The sequence below is a fragment of the Geotrypetes seraphini genome, chromosome 1 (genome assembly GCF_902459505.1).
Source record: "Geotrypetes seraphini chromosome 1, aGeoSer1.1, whole genome shotgun sequence".
Lineage (NCBI taxonomy): Eukaryota > Metazoa > Chordata > Amphibia > Gymnophiona > Dermophiidae > Geotrypetes > Geotrypetes seraphini.
Window position 1 is genome coordinate 456,883,267 of NC_047084.1, and position 18,047 is coordinate 456,901,313.

The window sequence follows — 18,047 nt, forward strand, 5'->3', positions numbered from 1 at the left end:
TAAAAGAGGGAGGGGTTAGTTTGTGATGACATATTCCATACTAGGCGAAGGTATTTTCTGTGTTCTGTGTGTTCGAAAGACATGGTTTTCTGTTAGGATTGACGGTGTAGGATTGATCTGTACTAGTCTGGCTTGTTTAGTTTTACAATGGGTGTATTGATGTTGTACTGCTCACTGTATATGTAAGATGCTGCCTTTTCCTAGGTACTCATGTGTGACATGTGGCTTGTTACTAAAAATCATGTTTTTCGTACAGATGGGGGGGGGTGCCAAAAAATGATGGGCCCCGGGTGTCACATATGCTAGGTACGCCACTGGGGTGGGTGAATTACTTGACCGCACACCACTGCTAGCTGGATATGTCCGAAAGACTGCATTAAGGACTCCTACTCCAGAGCAATTGTCCTTTCTCCCCACCATAGCTCAAGAGAAAAGCTTTCTGCAACCAGTTCCAAAGACCTTTATTAATGACATTTGTTTAAAAAATAATAATAATACATATATATAAATAGATATTATGACTTTAGAGCAGGGGTGTGTCCAATCTCAGTCCTCAAGGGCTGCAATCTAGTCAGTTTTTCAGGATTTCTTCAATGAATATTCATGAGATCTATTTTCAGGCACTGCGTTCATTTTATGCAAACATATTTCATGCACACTCATTGTGAAAATCCAGAAAACTCGACTACACGAGGGCTGAGGCTGGACACCCTTGCTTTAGAGGAATCACTGACTGACAGGTTCATTGCAAAAGAAGGCACGCACAAAGGTGAGCTGTCCTGAGCAGTGGTTAATGTGACAGGGCAGGAGGTGAGGTTTCCAGACACCAGTCAGTACAAGAGGGCAGGAAGTGAAGTATACCAAGCATGTGTCTGTGTGGCAGAGCAGGTGCTCAGTGTACAGCTGTATAATAGGCTACTGATACGGGAAGAGAAACAGCTGCTGCTAACTCTGTCAGGGAAGATGTGAGTGCTGTAAAAACTGCAAGCAACAGTGGTTAGGACAACGGTTGCCAGCCCTTTCTCTCCCTCCCCCCCCTACTCTGAGGCTTATCACAGGGAGCACAGTGGGCTCAGAGTCTGTAGGGTGACGAGCTTCTCTTATCTCTGGTGGCTGGAGGCATCTCTGTTATGATGGCAGTCATATGATGTACATCTGTCTGTCTGTGTGAGACTGCGTGTGTGGGAATCTGCTTCCACAGACTGGGACACGGGCATGGCTGCTACCCTGCTCGGAACAATACTTGCATTCCTGTGTCCCTCATGCATACTTATGTTTATTGTATGTGTGCACATGCCTCTGTCTGTCTGCTCCCTTCATCTTTCCGCCTTGATGGCTGAGGCTCTTCTAACGCTCTTCATGTTTGCGTCACAATTCAGCTCCTTTCACTTTCCGATCCCACATCTGCTCATAACCTTTCACAAGCTGCGCTGGCTCTGCTAAAACTTCTCTTGAACTTCAGGTTTGGAAGGACACTCCCTACCCCACCAGCCCTAGCATTTTAATCCCCCTCCACGTCAACCCCATGCAGAAAAGAAGCTAAGTGAAGACACTTGGGACTAATTCCGTTTCCTGTGTGTTACACTTTACTGCCGGCTTTGGCATTTGATGATTAATTTAAACTCTTTGATACCACAGTACGAGGGTGGGAGTAATAAGAGGTGATGGGGACAGTGTGAATTGGCAGCAGACCCCTGGATCTCATAACTGTTCTCCATCTGCTGACAACTAGCCAGCTACTTGGCTGCTACATAGGGTCTCATGCAGGCGTTCTTTGCTGGGCACCAGCCATGGCCCTGGAAGCAGAGCCGGCCGGAGCCAAGGCTCCAGGTACACTGCTGGGATGCTGCACCTCTTCCCATTTGTGAAGGCATCTGAAGGTATCTGCTTAATAGGAGGATGACACTCCATCTCGGTTGTGAGAACTCCCTGCAATGTGTCCTCAGCCCGAACTGAAGAAATGGATTTCCTATGATGTTTCCTCTGCTCTCTGCCTCTATCCCCCTCTTTTTGGCTTCTGCGAGGACTTCTTCCTATCCCCTGAGGGCTGCTCTCATGCTTCTGACCTAGTCCTCCTAGTCCCTGTTCCCGTATGTCATCTGCCACCAAGGGGGGTGACTGTCCCTCTTTCTCTGGAGAACCAGTCTTCCAGCCCCGAGCTTTGTTGCTCAGCTCCACCTTAGAATCTGACTCCTGCTTACACCCCTCTTGTAGGACCTCTGTGCTCGAAGTGTGGCTGAATTCACCATCTATAGAGAAATGAGAAAAAATTCCAGGTAAAGGCAATTCCTGGGCCCCCTCAACCCAACAACATTCATAAAGAATACATCCAGACCCTTCCCACCAGAACTATCACTCAAAAGATAACATCCCCATCCTTGCCTCTACTATATGCAGTCCTGTACCATTCTCAGATTCAATATGCCCACTTATGACTCTACTGTATCACACCGTGAGGATAATACATCCAGCCCTGTGTCACTCAGAGATAATATTCCCATTCCTGACCTCACTATTCCACTCCATCTAGCCCTGTGTCACTCATGGGCCAATGTTCAAAATCAAACGTAGGCGCCGGGAAATAGTGCAGGAACAGCACAGAAAAAAAACTCCACAATGCTCAAAACTAATAGCATGCAAATTATTTGCACGCTGTTATCATTTAGCATTGGGAAGTTAAGGGGAGGAATGTATCTGGCGCCTGTGCAGAAAAGAGTTTTGCGGTGGGAACAGCACTTGCGAGCATGCCCAGGCAAACCAAGAAGTGATGCCCATAACGACACTGCTCTTCTAAGATTTAGGGCTCCTTTTACTAAGGTGCGCTAGCGGTTTTGACGCACGCTTAGCGCGCACTACAATGCCTTGCGTGCTAGACGCTAATGCCTCCATAGAGCTTGCGTTAGTATTTTTCGTTTAGCGCAGGGTTTGCGCACGCTAATCTTCAGCGCACGCTAAAAACGCTAGCGCACCTTAGTAAAAAGAGCCCATAGTATATAAGACTTTCAAGTGAAAACATTAAAAAAAAAAAAAAAAAAAAAGCTTATATTTAAGTGCAGAAAATGGATGCCAATGGTCCAACTCGCACACTTTTATTTTTTTATTTATCAATTTTCTATACCGTTCTCCCAGGTGAGCTCAGAACGGTTTACATGAATTTATTCAGGTACTCAAGCATTTTCCCTGTCAGTCCCAGCGGGCTCACTATCTATGTTATGTACCTGAGGCAAAGGGGGGACTAAGGGCTCCTTTCACGAAGGCTCGTTAGCGGGTTTAACGCGCGCGACTTTTCATCACGCGCTAACCCCCCGCACTTGCCGAAAAACTACCGCCGGTGGTTTAGCGTGCGCTGTTACACGTGTTAAACCTCTAACGCGCCTTCGTAAAAGGAGCCCTAAGTGACTTGCCCAGGGTCACAGGGAGCGGCTTGGGTTTGAACCCACAACTTCAGGGTGTTGAGGCTGTAGCTTTAACCATTGTGCAACACTCTCCACATTCGTCTTTCACTACCAGCGCTTTGGAGCTTGCACAGGCTTCCTTCTGTTTCCACATAAAATAAAAAACAGATTTGAAAGAATCATAGGAAATTCTCCTTTCAAACATCCTAATGCCAGCTCCAAGCTGGCATTATTTTTTCAGGGGTAGCCGGCCTTGTTTTCTAAGCATTAGGAAATGACCTCATTAACATCTGTTTGACTATATTTGCATGTTATTTGTGCTAATCTTTGGTGTGCGTGTTGTCTCCCATGCTGGAGCCCTCTGAGTGTTCTGTGCTCACTAGTGCCAGACTAGCACCTGTGTTAAATCGCCTTTAGCGAAGGGTTGCCGTTCGTCCAGGAAAACCCAGATATGTCCTCTTTTTAGAGGACTTTCCAGCAGGTTTTTTTTAATTGTAGGAGTCTGTTTGGAACTTAGACAAAATCCGGTGGTTCTCCCCCTCTTACCTCCTCAGCGCTGGAATTCAATTTTCTTTGGACCACCGACAGCTCAGTGAGGTGAGCCTGCTGCCATCAGCCTGCCTCGGAAGTCACCTCTCTGCAGGTCCCACCTATGCGGTAACAGGAAGTTGCTGCAGAAAGGCGGCTTCTGGGAAAGGCCGATGGCAGCAGGCTCATCTCGCTGAGCTGCTGACAGCCCAAAGAAAGCTGAATTCCAGTGTCAAGGAGGTAAGAAGGGGAGAGACACTGGATTCTGTCTAAGCTGACTCTGCCAAACTAGCTTCGGGGGGCGGAGCTAGGGGCAAAGTGAGGGTGCGGTGGGGCAGAGTCATGTGTCCTCTTTTTTCATTTGACAAATATGGTATCCCTACTTTAGTGCCCACGTTTGGTTTTGAACATCTGCCTACCAGAAATAATATTCCCATTGCTGACCCCACAATACCATCCCTGGAAATAATATTATCTCTGACTGATACAGGGCAGAATATATCCCCATTGTTGACATGCAGAGATAATATATCTGTTTCCGATCTTCCTGAACCACATCCTAAGGACAGCAGCCTCTTCCCATCTGTATCATTCTCTGGAAATAATTCACGCTGCCCCGTCTCTCTCCCCTAAAGGATAAGATGCTCAACCCAGGCTTCTCCTTCGACCTGCCTACAATTCCCTGCAGTACAAACCATTTATAGTCTGGACGCCCGATGAGATAGAAGCAGGGCTCCCCCCTTCTCGAGTTAATAACACAGAGACACAGGCTGAAGATCTCCGATCCTGTGCAAGGGAGCGGGGAGTACAAGGCAGGGGTCAACAAGACAAAGACGAAAAATGAAGAGAGAGAGGGAGCAAAACAGCAAAGAAAAAGAGAGATAGAGACAGAGATAGTAGAGACAAACAGAAAGGCAAAGGGAGAACCAGAGGAGAAAAAGGGAAAAAGCCAGATAAAACCACTGCACAGAGGAAACAGCTGTGAGTTAAGGAAAGGGAAAGTGGTTAGGATTGGATATACTGCCTTTCTGTGGTTACAATCAAAGCAGTTTACACATTATATACAGGTACTTACTTTGTACCTGGGGCAAGGGAGGGTTAAGTGACTTAGGGCTAGAATCACTAACCCCCAATTCCGTGTCTGATCCATGCCCAATTGCATGCAGGCTGACGAATTCACAAAAGGCCTGCATGCAAATGGGAACAATCATTGACATGCCCCCCACCCACTAGAAATCGATCCTGACGCATGCACTGGCCCTCTAAGCCCGGCAGAGAATTGTTTTAAACTTTTTTTGTGAGCCCATGGTTTTAACCCGCTTTAAGCCTGTGGGTTAAAACCCCAGCTTGTAGGGGCATGCAGGAGATTTGGGTCAGGGAGGAAAGAGAAATAGATTCGGGGCACGCAGGAGATTCAGGGCTGAGAGCAGAGAAGCAGGGCAGTCGGAAAGGACCTGAGCAACTGGTCCTCAGCAGTCGTTTTTTTTTTTTTTTTTTTTTTTTGGATCGGTCAGCCCAGTCTCTGTTCCCTGAAAAGTTTTGTAAATTGCGTCCCTGCCTACTTTGCATACCGTTTTCCCTCATTTACATGCACGGATCGGAATCGGATCGGAGGAGAGGTTAGTAAATCGGGTCGGAGGGAAATCGGGTCGCAAACCAATCGGTTTGCTTAGCGAATCTAGCCCTTACTCGGAGTCACGAGGAGCTGAAGTGGGAATCAAACCCAGTTCCCCAGGTTCTCAGGCCACTGCGCTAACCATTAGCCTTAGTGAGCAAAGTTCACTTCTGCAGCCAGGGTGGGCTAAGCCCTCATTCACTCACCATAGTCAGGGACGATACCATTGCCTCGTTTCAGCTGCAAGTGCACTGTGTTGCCACTGCGGCGGATAAGCTCTACGGCTTCCGAATGTGTCATTCCCCTAGTGCTTCGGCCGTTTATCTCTATCAGCTGATCACTCACCTGTAACAGAGAGTGGGATCATGGCACATCGGTGAGCTGCAGTTATAGCACCTCACACCTGGGACATGAAGGGGAGAACAAGTTCCATCTCTACAATAACAAGATCTGGCACAAGAGCAACAATCCTTTTTATTATAAAACAGACTCAACACAATTGTGTTTCGGCCCAAGAAGGCCTGCCTCAGGAGTCTAAGAAATGAGACGAGCATTAAAATTGCACAGTTGTGTCAAGAAACCTCCACATAAAAACTTACACACATAAATGAATCCATGACATGCAAATAACACGCAACTGGGCATAAATACATAAATATCAAAAGCATCTGATCTCCTTCGTTGTTGCTCTCGTGCCCCTCACTGTTGTGAAGGCAGTTTCTCCTGTTTGTCTTTTTGCAATAACAAGATCTCACCTCTGTAATACACCTCTGTAACAGGGAGTGATATAAATTACCACAAAGAAAAAGCAGATACCACCTTCACAAGATAGGAAAGCAAGGAAACAGCGAAGGTGCTCAATTTCTTTATTATATATTGAGACTCGATACGAATGTGTTTCAGCCGAAGGGCTTTGAATTTAATGTATATTTTCTTTTCTTTCACATCTTTAATTATATGCTGTCATTACAGGTGGTAATTTTATAATTTAATTATTTAACACATTTTTTTAGGTGTACATTTTTTTTTAAATGCATTTATGTATTTGTATTTCATCTGGTCCGAAACACATTTTTGCCCAAGTCAAAAAAGGTATAAGTTCCGGATCGGGCCACTGAGCTGATTGCGGCTGCTGCGATCAGTTCAGCAGCCCAGGCAACCCGTTTCCCACCCACCCCACCCCAGCCGCAATGATCATGGCAGGAGAGATGCCCAGTCTCTCCTGCCGACACCTGCCGCAAATCCCCTGAATGATGATGGCAGGAGGGATGCCCAGTCCCTCTTGCTGACATCCTCACCCTCCCAAAGGTTGCCCACCCGGACCCCCCCCCAAGGCCCCCACCCCCACCCAGACCCCACTCTAACCTGTTTTAGATGGACGGATGGACAGCTGCTGCCTACTGGAATGGCAGGTCTGCCCCTTCCTTGATTGGCCCAGGCGCTTAAGGCCCTAGGCCAACTGGAATCTTAGGCCCATCTCCCAGTGCATTCTGGGATGCACTGATAGTGGCCTAAGATTCCGATTGGCCAGATCCCTTAGGCCCCTCCTTAAATGCCAGCCCCATTTTAAATGGGTTAACGTGATGCTGATTTTTAAAAAGGGTTCCAGAGGTGATCCGGGAAATTATAGACCAGTGAGTCTGACGTTGGTACCAAGCAGAATGGTAGAGACTTTTATAAAGAACAAAATGACAGAACATATACATAAGCATGGATTAATGAGAGAAAGCCAATATGGTTTTAGTCAAGGGGAATCTTGCCTCACCAATCTACTGCATTTCTTTGAAGGGATGAATGAACATGTGGATAAAGGTGAACTGGTTGATATTGTGTATTTTGATTTTCAAAAGGCATTTGACAAAGTACCTCATGAAAAACTTCTGAGGAAATTAGAACATCATAATATAGGAGGTGATTTTATTGATTGAGAATTGATTGAAACACAAAAAACAGGGAGGAGGTTTAAATGGTCAATATTCTCAATGGAGAAGGGTAAATAGTGAGGTTCACATAAACAAGAGCTGTGAACATAAATGAAAACAGGCAATTTCAACTACAATGTGTTACAGGAAGAAAAATAATAAAAAAAAAAAACACTGGAGAGATGATGTTCCTGATATGGACTTTATTTAAAAAATCAACATAGCAATCCACATAAAAAACCTTTAGGTACCCAGGAAGAAAAGCCTCAGAACCCTGTCAGGGAGAAACCCTCTATCTAGAGTGTAAATACGGTAACTTCATAGGCATAAAAACCTCCTGAACAGCGTTTCATATAGCAAAAGTCTTGCTCAAATATAGGCAGCATACAAAAAACTTTAAGATATTTTTTTATATAGAAAAAATGTGAAAACTTATCTTCAGCATACAATATGGCAAAGGCTCCCAATCCCACTGACGATGGCCAAGCATTTTGCCTCATGGTTGCTTCAAGGAAATAGGGAGGAATGGAGCCTGTGAAGAAAAAATCTCAGTTAATCAAAACATTTTTTATATTGAAAAAATTCAAAATACTGCTGTGAAAAGCTACCCATGTTCACTAACTTATGTTCGGCACTCAATGCGCTCAGTTGTGTCCACACTAAAGATGGCTTCCCAGTGTCTGCTACTTATTATAAGGCCAACCCACCAATGATGTCATATTTGTTGTAGCCATTCAAAACACAGTAAATGGAATATGTAACTCTTATTGGAAGGCTTGATGCTCAGTGACAAATCGGAAGAAGAGGGTGGGAAAAAGGGAGAAATCACTAGATTATAATTATAAATTTCATTTTAAAATTCCCATTTAAAAATGCAACGTTTAGAAAGAGACTCCTTCATATAAAAAAAAAAAATAACACCATTCAATCTTTGCATTGGGTCCAAACGGTTCTTCTTATCTTAACTTGTAAATTCATTCTTGCTCTTGCTGAAGTAGAAATGTCTTTCTGTCACCTCCATGATGGGAGGATGCAACTCAATTAATTACAGTGCATCTAAGGTGCTCAAACAAATGCTTTTCTTTCACCCAATGGGCCAGAATCAGCTCCTCAATTTTGGCATGTGCAATGCTACCGCGGCGTTCTCCTATCTGTGTTCTCAATCGACGAGATGTTTGTCCTACGTATAACTTAAGACATGGACAAATTTATCTCGTAAACCACAAAGTCCAATCCACAATCAGTGTTATGATGTAACTAGAATTTATATCCTGTCAGTGGATGAACAAAAAACTGCTTCGTTTCAATTGTGTATATGCAGGTCTTGCATTTCTCACATTTAATATGACTGCCGCAGTCAACCTTTGACTGTATTTGGCTGTTAAAATCAGAAGGACACAAAAACTCTTAAATTTGGAAGGTGACTGTAACTTATCCTGAAAGGTTTTGCGGTTAGTGAATTATGCAACTGGGCACTATGCCAGTGTTTCCTTATTTATTTAAAACATTTATAATCCACATACATGTCTACAAAAATCTAGATAAAAAAACTAACTAAATAAATAAGTCAAAATATGAGTACATCACATTGTATCCATCAGCAATAAAAGTCTTAAAATGGCAACCACCTTATTAACCCCTGCACTATGGGCTCCTTTTACGAAGGTGCGTTAGGGCCTTAACACGCAGAATAGCACGCGCTAAAATGCCCCGCGCGCTAGCCACTACCGCCTCTTGAGCAGGCGGTAGTTTTTTGGCTAGCATGCGCTAATCCAGTGCTTGTGCTAAAAATGCTAGTTCACCTTCGTAAAAGGAGCCCTATATTTTAAGAGCAAAACCAAAGTGGAATTGTCCAATTAGAATGGTGCACAAAAAAGTGTCTTTCAACTCATCTGATAAATCCAATATCTTTATTCATCCAAAGTAACTCAATGACTCGACATTTACATGTTTCGGCCTCCCGGCCTGCATCAGGAGTCTTAGGAGTCTTTGGGTGTACACTGAGATATGAGATCTTATATCTGCCAATCAAAACGTTGCTTCGAGTCTTTGTAGTGCTTCAAAACGCCGCGGCTAAGCTGGTTTTGCAGCGCTACAAAGACTCGAAGCAACGTTTTGATTGGCAGATATAAGATCTCACATCTCAGTGTACACCCAAAGACTCCTAAGACTCCTGATGCAGGCCGGGAGGCCGAAACATGTACATGTCGAGTCATTGAGTTACTTTGGATGAATAAAGATATTGGATTTATCAGATGAGTTGAAAGACACTTTTTTGTGCACCATTCTAATTGGACAATTCCACTTTGATTTTGCTCTTTTGAGTTTTGTGGATTTGTTTCCCCTGTTCCTGTGTGCCCTATATTTTAAACCACAGGTAGGGGTCCACTCTGTATTGGAAGTGGCTGTCTATGTCTAAGGTCTCTGTCTATGAACCTAGCTCGCTTTCGTGCAGCCTTGACAACCATTTCTGGATATCCCCTTTCAATCAGGCGAGACTTCAAAGAATGTGCCCGATGTTTAAATTCTTGAATGTCAGAACAAATCTTCCTATAACGTAGAAATTGAGAGAAAGATAAACTTTTCTTCAGTGCATAAATAAGGATGACAGCTGCTGAATTCTAAGAAAGTGTTTCCGTCTGTACTTTTCTGGAAAACTGTAGTATGGAAAGAGTCTTCTCATTTGGTTATTTTTAACACCCAAGAAAGAGATTTTTCAGGGGGTCCATAGTCAAAGTAAACTGAATCCTCAGATGGCACACATATAACCAGTGAAAAAAATGTATCCAGTCTTGTGTCAGTATCTGTCCATAGACAAAAAACATCATCTATATATCTCACCCAGAGCTTAATAAATTATGAAAAAGGGTTATATTTGTTGGAAAAATAAATCCCCAAATTAAAAAAAAATATTTCTCATAGCTAAAGCAGCTAACTCAATAATGAATGATGTAGGCATTCTTCTTCCAGGGGCAACCTCATCCAAAATTGTTTTTAATATATCCAATACTTCTTGCTGAGGAATTACTGTATATAGTGACTTCACATCTAAAGTCACTAGATATGTGATGTCTGCTACATTATCAATTGATATTAACTTGTGTAAAAAGTGTGTGGAATCCCTCACATATGTAAATCCAGTGGTAACTTTTGGTCTTAAAAAACAATCTACAAAGACTGATAAGGGCTTCAATAATGAGCCTCTACTGGAAACGATCAGTCTTCCAGGTGGATTGACTACAATTTTATGAATTTTTGACAACAGATAGATTACTGGCATTTTTGGAAATTTTATATTCAAAAATGAGTGTTCTTGAAATGTTAAAAAACATTATCTTCTTGTGTAAGGACTGCAATCCATAATTACAGTTCCTCTGTAGGGTCGTGTGATAATGTTTCATAGTCTGTGGTTACATTCAATTGCTTCATCATTTCAGATTCATTTAAAATTTTACATGGTATTTTACTCCTCTCCTTCCTCTATCCTGGAATGTTTATAGATTTTCTTTTGCAAGAGGTGATCAACAGTTCAAATTATCTCTTCCTTCCAAAAAAGGGATTAAGGGAGTTAAGTTTTTCAGTCACTCTGATTTTTAAGCTATCTCAACTGTGGAATGACCTTCCACTTCTTTTAAGGAGTTCCGGCTCACTTCAACCTTTTTGCAAATCCTTAAAATCTACTTTATTTGCTAAACACTTTGAAAATTAACTTTACCAAACTTAGGGCTCCTTTAACATGCAAAGATCTAAAGAACCTCTCTGTGTCTACCCCTGCTTGAAAAGGTTGTAAATGTTTCATAGGTACATATGATAATCCTTTCTGTAAAGCTTGTAGTTCCAAAGAAATAAGTTTGTAAGCTGACAAATTAATAACTATGTTACTTATCAAGTTACTTACCATGTCATTTTTGAATGGAATTTTTTGAATGAAATTTAGAATTATGATCTAGTGATTTCTCCCTTTTACCTGCTCTCTTCTTCTGATTTGTTACTGAGCATCAAGCCGTCCAATAAGAGTTACATACTTCATTTACTGCATTTTGAATGGCTACAACAAATATGACATCATTGGTGGGTTGGCCTTATAATAAGTAGCAGACGTGGGCAGCCATCTTTAGCGTGAGCACACTGAGTGCCAAACATAAGTTAGTGAACAAAGATAACATTTCACAGACCACATTTTGAATTTTTTCAATATAAAAAATGTTATGATTAACTGAGATTTTTTTCTTCACAGGCTCATTCCTCCTTATTTCCCTGAAGCAGCAATGAGACAAAACGCTTGGCCATCGTCAGTGGGGTTGGGAGTCTGTGCCGTATTGTATGCTGAAGATAAGTTTTCATATTTTTTCCATATAAAAAATATCTTAAACAGTATTTTGAACAATGCCTATATTTGAACAAAACGTTTGCCATATGAAACACTGTTCTGGAGGTTTTATGTCTATGAAGTTATTTACCCTCTCTAGTTAGAGGAGGGTTTCTCCCTGACAAGGTTCTGAGGCTTTTCTTCCTGTAACACATTGTAGTTGAAATTGCCTGTTTTCATCTATGTTCACAGCTCTTGTTTATGTGATTTATAATTCTAGCTGTGTAGTTGTTTTTATTTTGCAAATAATGAGGTTCCCCAGGGGTCTGTGCTGGGACCACTGCCTTTTAACATATTTATCAATGATCTAGAGATAGGAATAACTAGTGAGATAATTAAATTTGCTGATGACACAAAGTTGTTCAAAGTTGTTAAGTCGCAGAAGGAGTATGAAAAATTGCAAGAGGACCTTATGAGACTAGAAGACTGAGCGTCAAAATAGCAGATGACATTTAATGTGAGCAAGTGCAAAATTATGCATGTGGGAAAGAGAAACCCAAACTATAGCTATGTGATGCTGGGTTCTGTGTTGAGTCACTGTCCAAGAAAAGGCGCTAGGTGTCATTGTTGAGAATACATTGAAACCTTCAGCTCAATGTACAGTGTCGGCTATGAAAGCAAATAGAATGTTAGGAATTATCAAGAAAGGAATGAAAAACAAAGCTGAAAATGTTATAATGCCCTTGTATCACTCTAGAGTTCGGCCACACCTCGAATACTGTGTGCAGTTCTGGTCACCATATCTTTAAAAAGATACAGCGGAATTAGAAAAGGTACAGAGAAGGCGACAAAAATGATAAAAGAGATGGGACGACTTCCCTATGAGGAAAGGCTAAAGCGGCTAGGGCTCTTCAGCCTGGAGAAGAGACGGCTCAGGGGTAATATGTTAAGAGGTTTATAAAATAATGAGTGGAATGGAAAGGGTAGAAGTGAATCGCTTGTTCTAGGACTAGGGGGCATGCGATGAAGCTACTAAGCAGAAGATTTGAAACACACCAGAGAAAATATTTCTTCACACAATGTGTAATTATACTCCGGAATTCATTGCTGGAGAATGTGGTGAAATCAGTTAGCTTAGCAGGGTTTAAAAAAGGTTTGGATACTTTCCTAAAAGAGAAGTCCATAGGCCATTATTGAGATGGCTTGGGGAAATCCACTGCTTATTTCTGGATAAGCAGCATAAAATCTGTTTTACTACTTGGGATCTAGCTAGGTACTTGGGACCTGGGTTAGCCACTGTTGGAAACAAGGGTACCGGGCTTGATGGACCTTCAGTTTATCCCAGTATGGCAGTTCTTATGATCTTATAAATAGCAGAATATATTACACACTAAAGAAATTACAAGTATAAAAATTTTATAGCCTAAATGTTCACCCTAAGCACTAAGGATATTTAGAGGAAGACAATACAAGCTTATATATACAAGGCTTAAGGCTAGATTCACTAACGCTCACCTTGTTGGGCGATCCGTGGCCGAGTCTGGCTGGGTGACTGATTCACGATGCATTCTCATGCAAATTAAGAGGATCGGAGGCACGCCCCACAACAACCACATGGATCACTGCAGAGCGATCCAGATGCATGCGCAGACCATCTTGCGCTCCGCACAAGCAAGGAAGGAAAGAAGGGGGGAGGGGGTGGATTTACCCAGAAAAAAAATGAGTGGGAATATTGGAGGATGACAAACATGAAAACACTTGTCTCTGAAAATAATATTTCTGCTTTCTTCAGGTTTCTTTCTTCAGAATAGAACATGCCGTACTGCAGCCCCACTTTTAACCCAGAGGTTAAAATCATGGGTTAAGAACACGGGCTCGCAGGGATTCAGGGAGCAGAGAGGCAGGGCGTCAGAGAGGAGGCATTTATTTCCTTCTTGAAGGAGTTGAGGCCGCGCTGGAGAGAGATTGGCATTGGGACGGAGACGCTGTTCTGAGGCTGCAGTAGCCACCTTTTAGCTTAGTAAAAAAATGTTGCACAGAATGGAAAACCATTTTTTTCAGCTGTTGTCTACTGGAATACTCCTGGGCTGATTAGTAAAGAGGGGGCCGCTGCCTTGCACGCCTCTGCCGCGGGGAGGTTTCGGTGCCCGAGGCCACTCCTTCAGGGTCTTGGGCGGCTGAGCCTCTTCTGACCTATGGAAGTTCTTCTGCCATTGACTCTTGTCTCTGGAAGTCTAGTAACTTCAGTGCCCAAAGCAAGCTGGTTTAGGATGCAGCACTGAATATAAAAATTTAAATTTGTGTTCACCGTCTTTATTTTAAGCGCATTGGTTTACTAGGTGAAATAAGAATGTGGAGCTTCACAGCTATTTCATTTCGCTAACCATGGGGAAAAAAAATCCTACAAATAATTCATGCAACAAACAGAAAAATAAATCCAAAAGTGGAAGTTGACTCAAACCAAGATGGGATTGGAGAGTGGGGGTGGTATTGGTTTTATTTCAGGGCGGCAGAGAGCAGGACAGTCGGAAAGGACATAAGTGATTGGTCCTCAGCAGTCGCTTCTTTTTTGATCGGCCAGCCCAGTCGGTGTTCCTGAATTTGTTTAGTGAATCACTGCCTTCCTACTTTTGCATGCCATTTCCCCTCATTTGCATGCGCGGATCGGATCGGGAGGAAGGTTAGTGAATTGGGTCAGGGTCGCAAACTGGTCGGGACATGATCGGTATGCATAGTGAATCTAGGCCAAACTTTAAGCAGATAATAACAGAAATCTTATAGTCCACCTCTCAGGAGAGAAAGCACTACAAAAAAACAGTATTATAACATGAAACATAGAAACATAGAAGATGACGGCAGAAAAGGGCTACAGCCCATCAAGTCTGCCCACTCTGCTTACCCACCCCCTGTCTATGCCCTAATGACCCAATTTCCTTATCTTGACCCTCGTAGGGATCCCACATGGGTATCCCATTTATTCTTAAAGTATGGCACGCTGTCTGCCTCAATCACCTGCACTGGAAGCTTGTTCCAATGATCAACCACTCTCTCTGTGAAGAAATACTTTCTGGTGTCGCCATGAAATTTTCCGCCCCTGAGTTTGAGCGGGTGCCCTCTTGTGGTCGAGGGTCCCTTGAGAAAGAAAATATCATCTTCCACTTCGACACGTCCCGTGAGGTACTTAAATGTTTCGATCATGTCTCCCCTCTTCCTACGTTCCTCAAGAGTGTAGAGCTGCAATTTGTTCAGTCTCTCTTCGTACGAGAGACCCTTGAGCCCCGAGATCATCCTGGTGGCCGTCCGTTGAACCGATTCAATTCTGCGCACATCTTTACTGTAATGTGGCCTCCAGAATTGCACACAGTACTCCAGATGAGGTCTCACCATGGCCCTGTACAACGGCATTATGATTTCAGGCTTTCGGCTGACGAAACTTCTATTGATACAACCCAATATCTGCCTTGCCTTAGATGAAGCCTTCTCCACTACACACACACTGTTCCTGGCACACAGACAAAGGGAGAAAAACATAGAGATAGGGGAGAGGGAGGAATTTGCACTGACTGTCATAAAATTAAACTTTGTCTATGCAAAGCTCCCCCTCCCCCGCAATACTGTGACCTAAGCTCGACATTTATAGGAGTCTTGTAACATGAAGAATATGCATATTTATTAGCTATGCTAACCTTTAGATTAAGTAATAAATTTTCTTATAATCTCTAAATTCCTTTCCCATGGTATAGAAAATCCCCATTTGTTCACTGGGAGCTAGAGAATATCCCTCATGATGGCACCAGGAAGGCCATAAAATAGGTATTGTGTTTCCAGATGTATACTTTGCTCTTACTTGGGAGACAATAATTGATTTGTAACTGTTTCTACATCTCCCTGAGATCCAGGTGGCCTACTTGCTCTGCCTGCTCTTTTTGGGCTAGATGTGACTAAAGTCAGTGATCGTTGCTAAACCTGTTTTCACAACTTTAGCGGCGATCGCTTTTACCGACCCAGTTCACAAAAAGGCTCACCGCATGTTTTTCCCCTCAATGGCCCATTTTCTGATCTGGTCATGCAAATTAGCCAAGCAATTGATGCATTAACATTGCTTGGTTATGCAAAAAAAAAAAAAAAAACACCAGGGGTTTTAGCTATTGGAAAAAAACGACAGTTTTTTTTATCAGTTTGTTTATCAGAGAACAGGAGAGAATTTTGGCCTGTGTGTTTTAGCATTATTATCTTGATGATCTCTGCTTCTTTCACATAGCTGGCAACAGTTCACGGTTGTATAATGTCATATTTTGTGTGTCTGGTGTTTCTTGTGCTAGGAATGTACAGTTGAGAGATGTGTGGTAGCAAAAATTAAAGTGGTCCTGCTCTTATATTAATATTATTAACATTACATCTCCATGCAAGCAGTTGGTCAAGAGATAACTAGAAGAGGTCAAAACCACTCACATCTTCATACAATAATGAGGAAAACAAATTCTACCCAAAAGCAGTTGATACCTATATGATAGGGCTATATTATGTGCCAGGTATTGTAACTGTTACCGACAAGACTGCCTGGTTTTTTTCAAAGGCACAGATATTTTGCATGTGTCTGATCCTACCCATTAAAATCAGGGCGAACAGAATGTTAGGAATGATAAAGAAGGGGATCACGAACAGATTGAAGCAGGTTATCATACCGCTGTACCGGACCATGGTGCGCCCTCACCTGGAGTACTGCGTCCAGCACTGGTCGCCGTACATGAAGAAGGACACGGTACCCCATGAACGCCTACTACGGAAACTGAAGAACCATGGGGTGGAAGGAGACGTACATAGATGGATCAAAAATTGTTTGGCGGGTAGAAAGCAATGGGTGGGAGTGAAGGGCCACTACTCGGACCGGAGGAGGGTCATAAGTGGTGTTCCGCAAGGGTCGGTACTCGGACCGCTGCTGTTCAATGTATTTATAAATGATCTAGAAACAGGGACGAAGTGCGAAGTAATAAAATTCACAGACGACACCAAACTATTTAGTGGAGTTGGGACTAAAGAGGACTGTGAAGATTTACAAAGGGACCTGAACAAACTAGAAGATTGGGCGACGAGATGGCAGATGAAGTTTAATGTAGAGAAATGTAAAGTCTTGCATGTAGGAAACAGAAACCTGAAGTACAGCTGGTAATGGTAATGGGTGATGGTAATGGGTGAAAGTACCCAAGAAAAGGACTTGGGGTAATAGTGGACAACACAATGAGCTGTCGGTACAGTGTGCAGCGGCTTCTAAGAAGGTGAATAGAATGCTAGGTATTATCAAGAAAGATATTACAACCAGAACAAAAGAAGTTATCCTGCCGTTGTATCGGGCGATGGTGTGCCTGCATCTGGAGTACTGCGTCCAATATTGGTCGCCGTACCTTAAGAAGGATATGGCGATACTCAAGAGGGTTCAGAAAAGAGCGACACGATTGATAAAAAGTACGGAAAACCTTTCATATGCTGAAAGATTAGAGAAACTGGGGCTCTTTTCCCTGGAGAAGCGGAGACTTAGAGGGGACATGATAGAGACAAGATCATGAAGGGCATGGAGAAAGTGGAGAGGGACAGATTCTTCAAACGTTCAAAAACTACAAGAACGAGAGGGCATTCTGAAAAATTAAGAGGGGACAGATTCAGAACCAATGCTAGGAAGTTCTTCTTCATCCAAAGGGTGGTGGACACCTGGAATGCACTTCCAGAGGGTGTGATAGGACAGAGTACGGTTTTGGGGTTCAAAAAGGGATTAGATAATTTCCTGAAGGAAAAGGGGATAGAAGGGTATAGATAGAGGATTACTATACAGGTCCTGGACCTGATGAGCTGCCGCGTGAGTGGACTGCTGGGAGTGATGGACCTCTGGTCTGACCCAGCAGAGGCACTGCTTATGTTCTTACTACTCGAAAGGGTCCAGTGAAAGATTAGAGAAACTGAGCCTTTTCTCCCTCGAACAGAGGAGATTGAGAGGGGACATGATTGAAACATTCAAGATACTGAAGGGAATAGACTTAGTGGATAAGGACAGGTTGTTCACTCTCTCCAAGGTAGGGAAAATGAGAAGGCACTACTAATTTTATCAGATGTACAATGCTATACTCTTTAAGTAGTTGTACGAGATATACACTGCTATACTCTGTAATTCGCTGTATGAAAAACTTCTCTTGATTGTATTTACAGTTTCTTTTATTGTAAACCGCTATACTCTCTAATTCGCTGTATGTAAAACTTCTCTTGATTGTATTTACAGTTTAGTTAAT

At 42.8% G+C, this 18,047-nt stretch overlaps 1 protein-coding gene across 3 annotated transcripts in view; it reads right to left on the reverse strand.

Annotated features, from left to right (window-relative positions):
• Positions 1 to 444: 444 nt before the first annotated feature.
• The window catches only part of LOC117349119 (membrane-associated guanylate kinase, WW and PDZ domain-containing protein 3-like), a 115,239-nt gene continuing 97,636 nt past the window's right edge, over positions 445 to 18,047 (reverse strand). For all 3 annotated transcript variants that reach the window (XM_033922162.1, XM_033922171.1, XM_033922152.1), the window contains 2 exons: positions 5,745 to 5,883; positions 445 to 2,249 (listed from right to left, as the gene is read on the reverse strand). In XM_033922162.1, the coding sequence (XP_033778053.1) occupies positions 1,729 to 2,249; positions 5,745 to 5,883 (660 nt within the window). In that variant the 3' untranslated portion in view covers positions 445 to 1,728. The remainder of the gene's footprint in view (positions 2,250 to 5,744; positions 5,884 to 18,047) is intronic.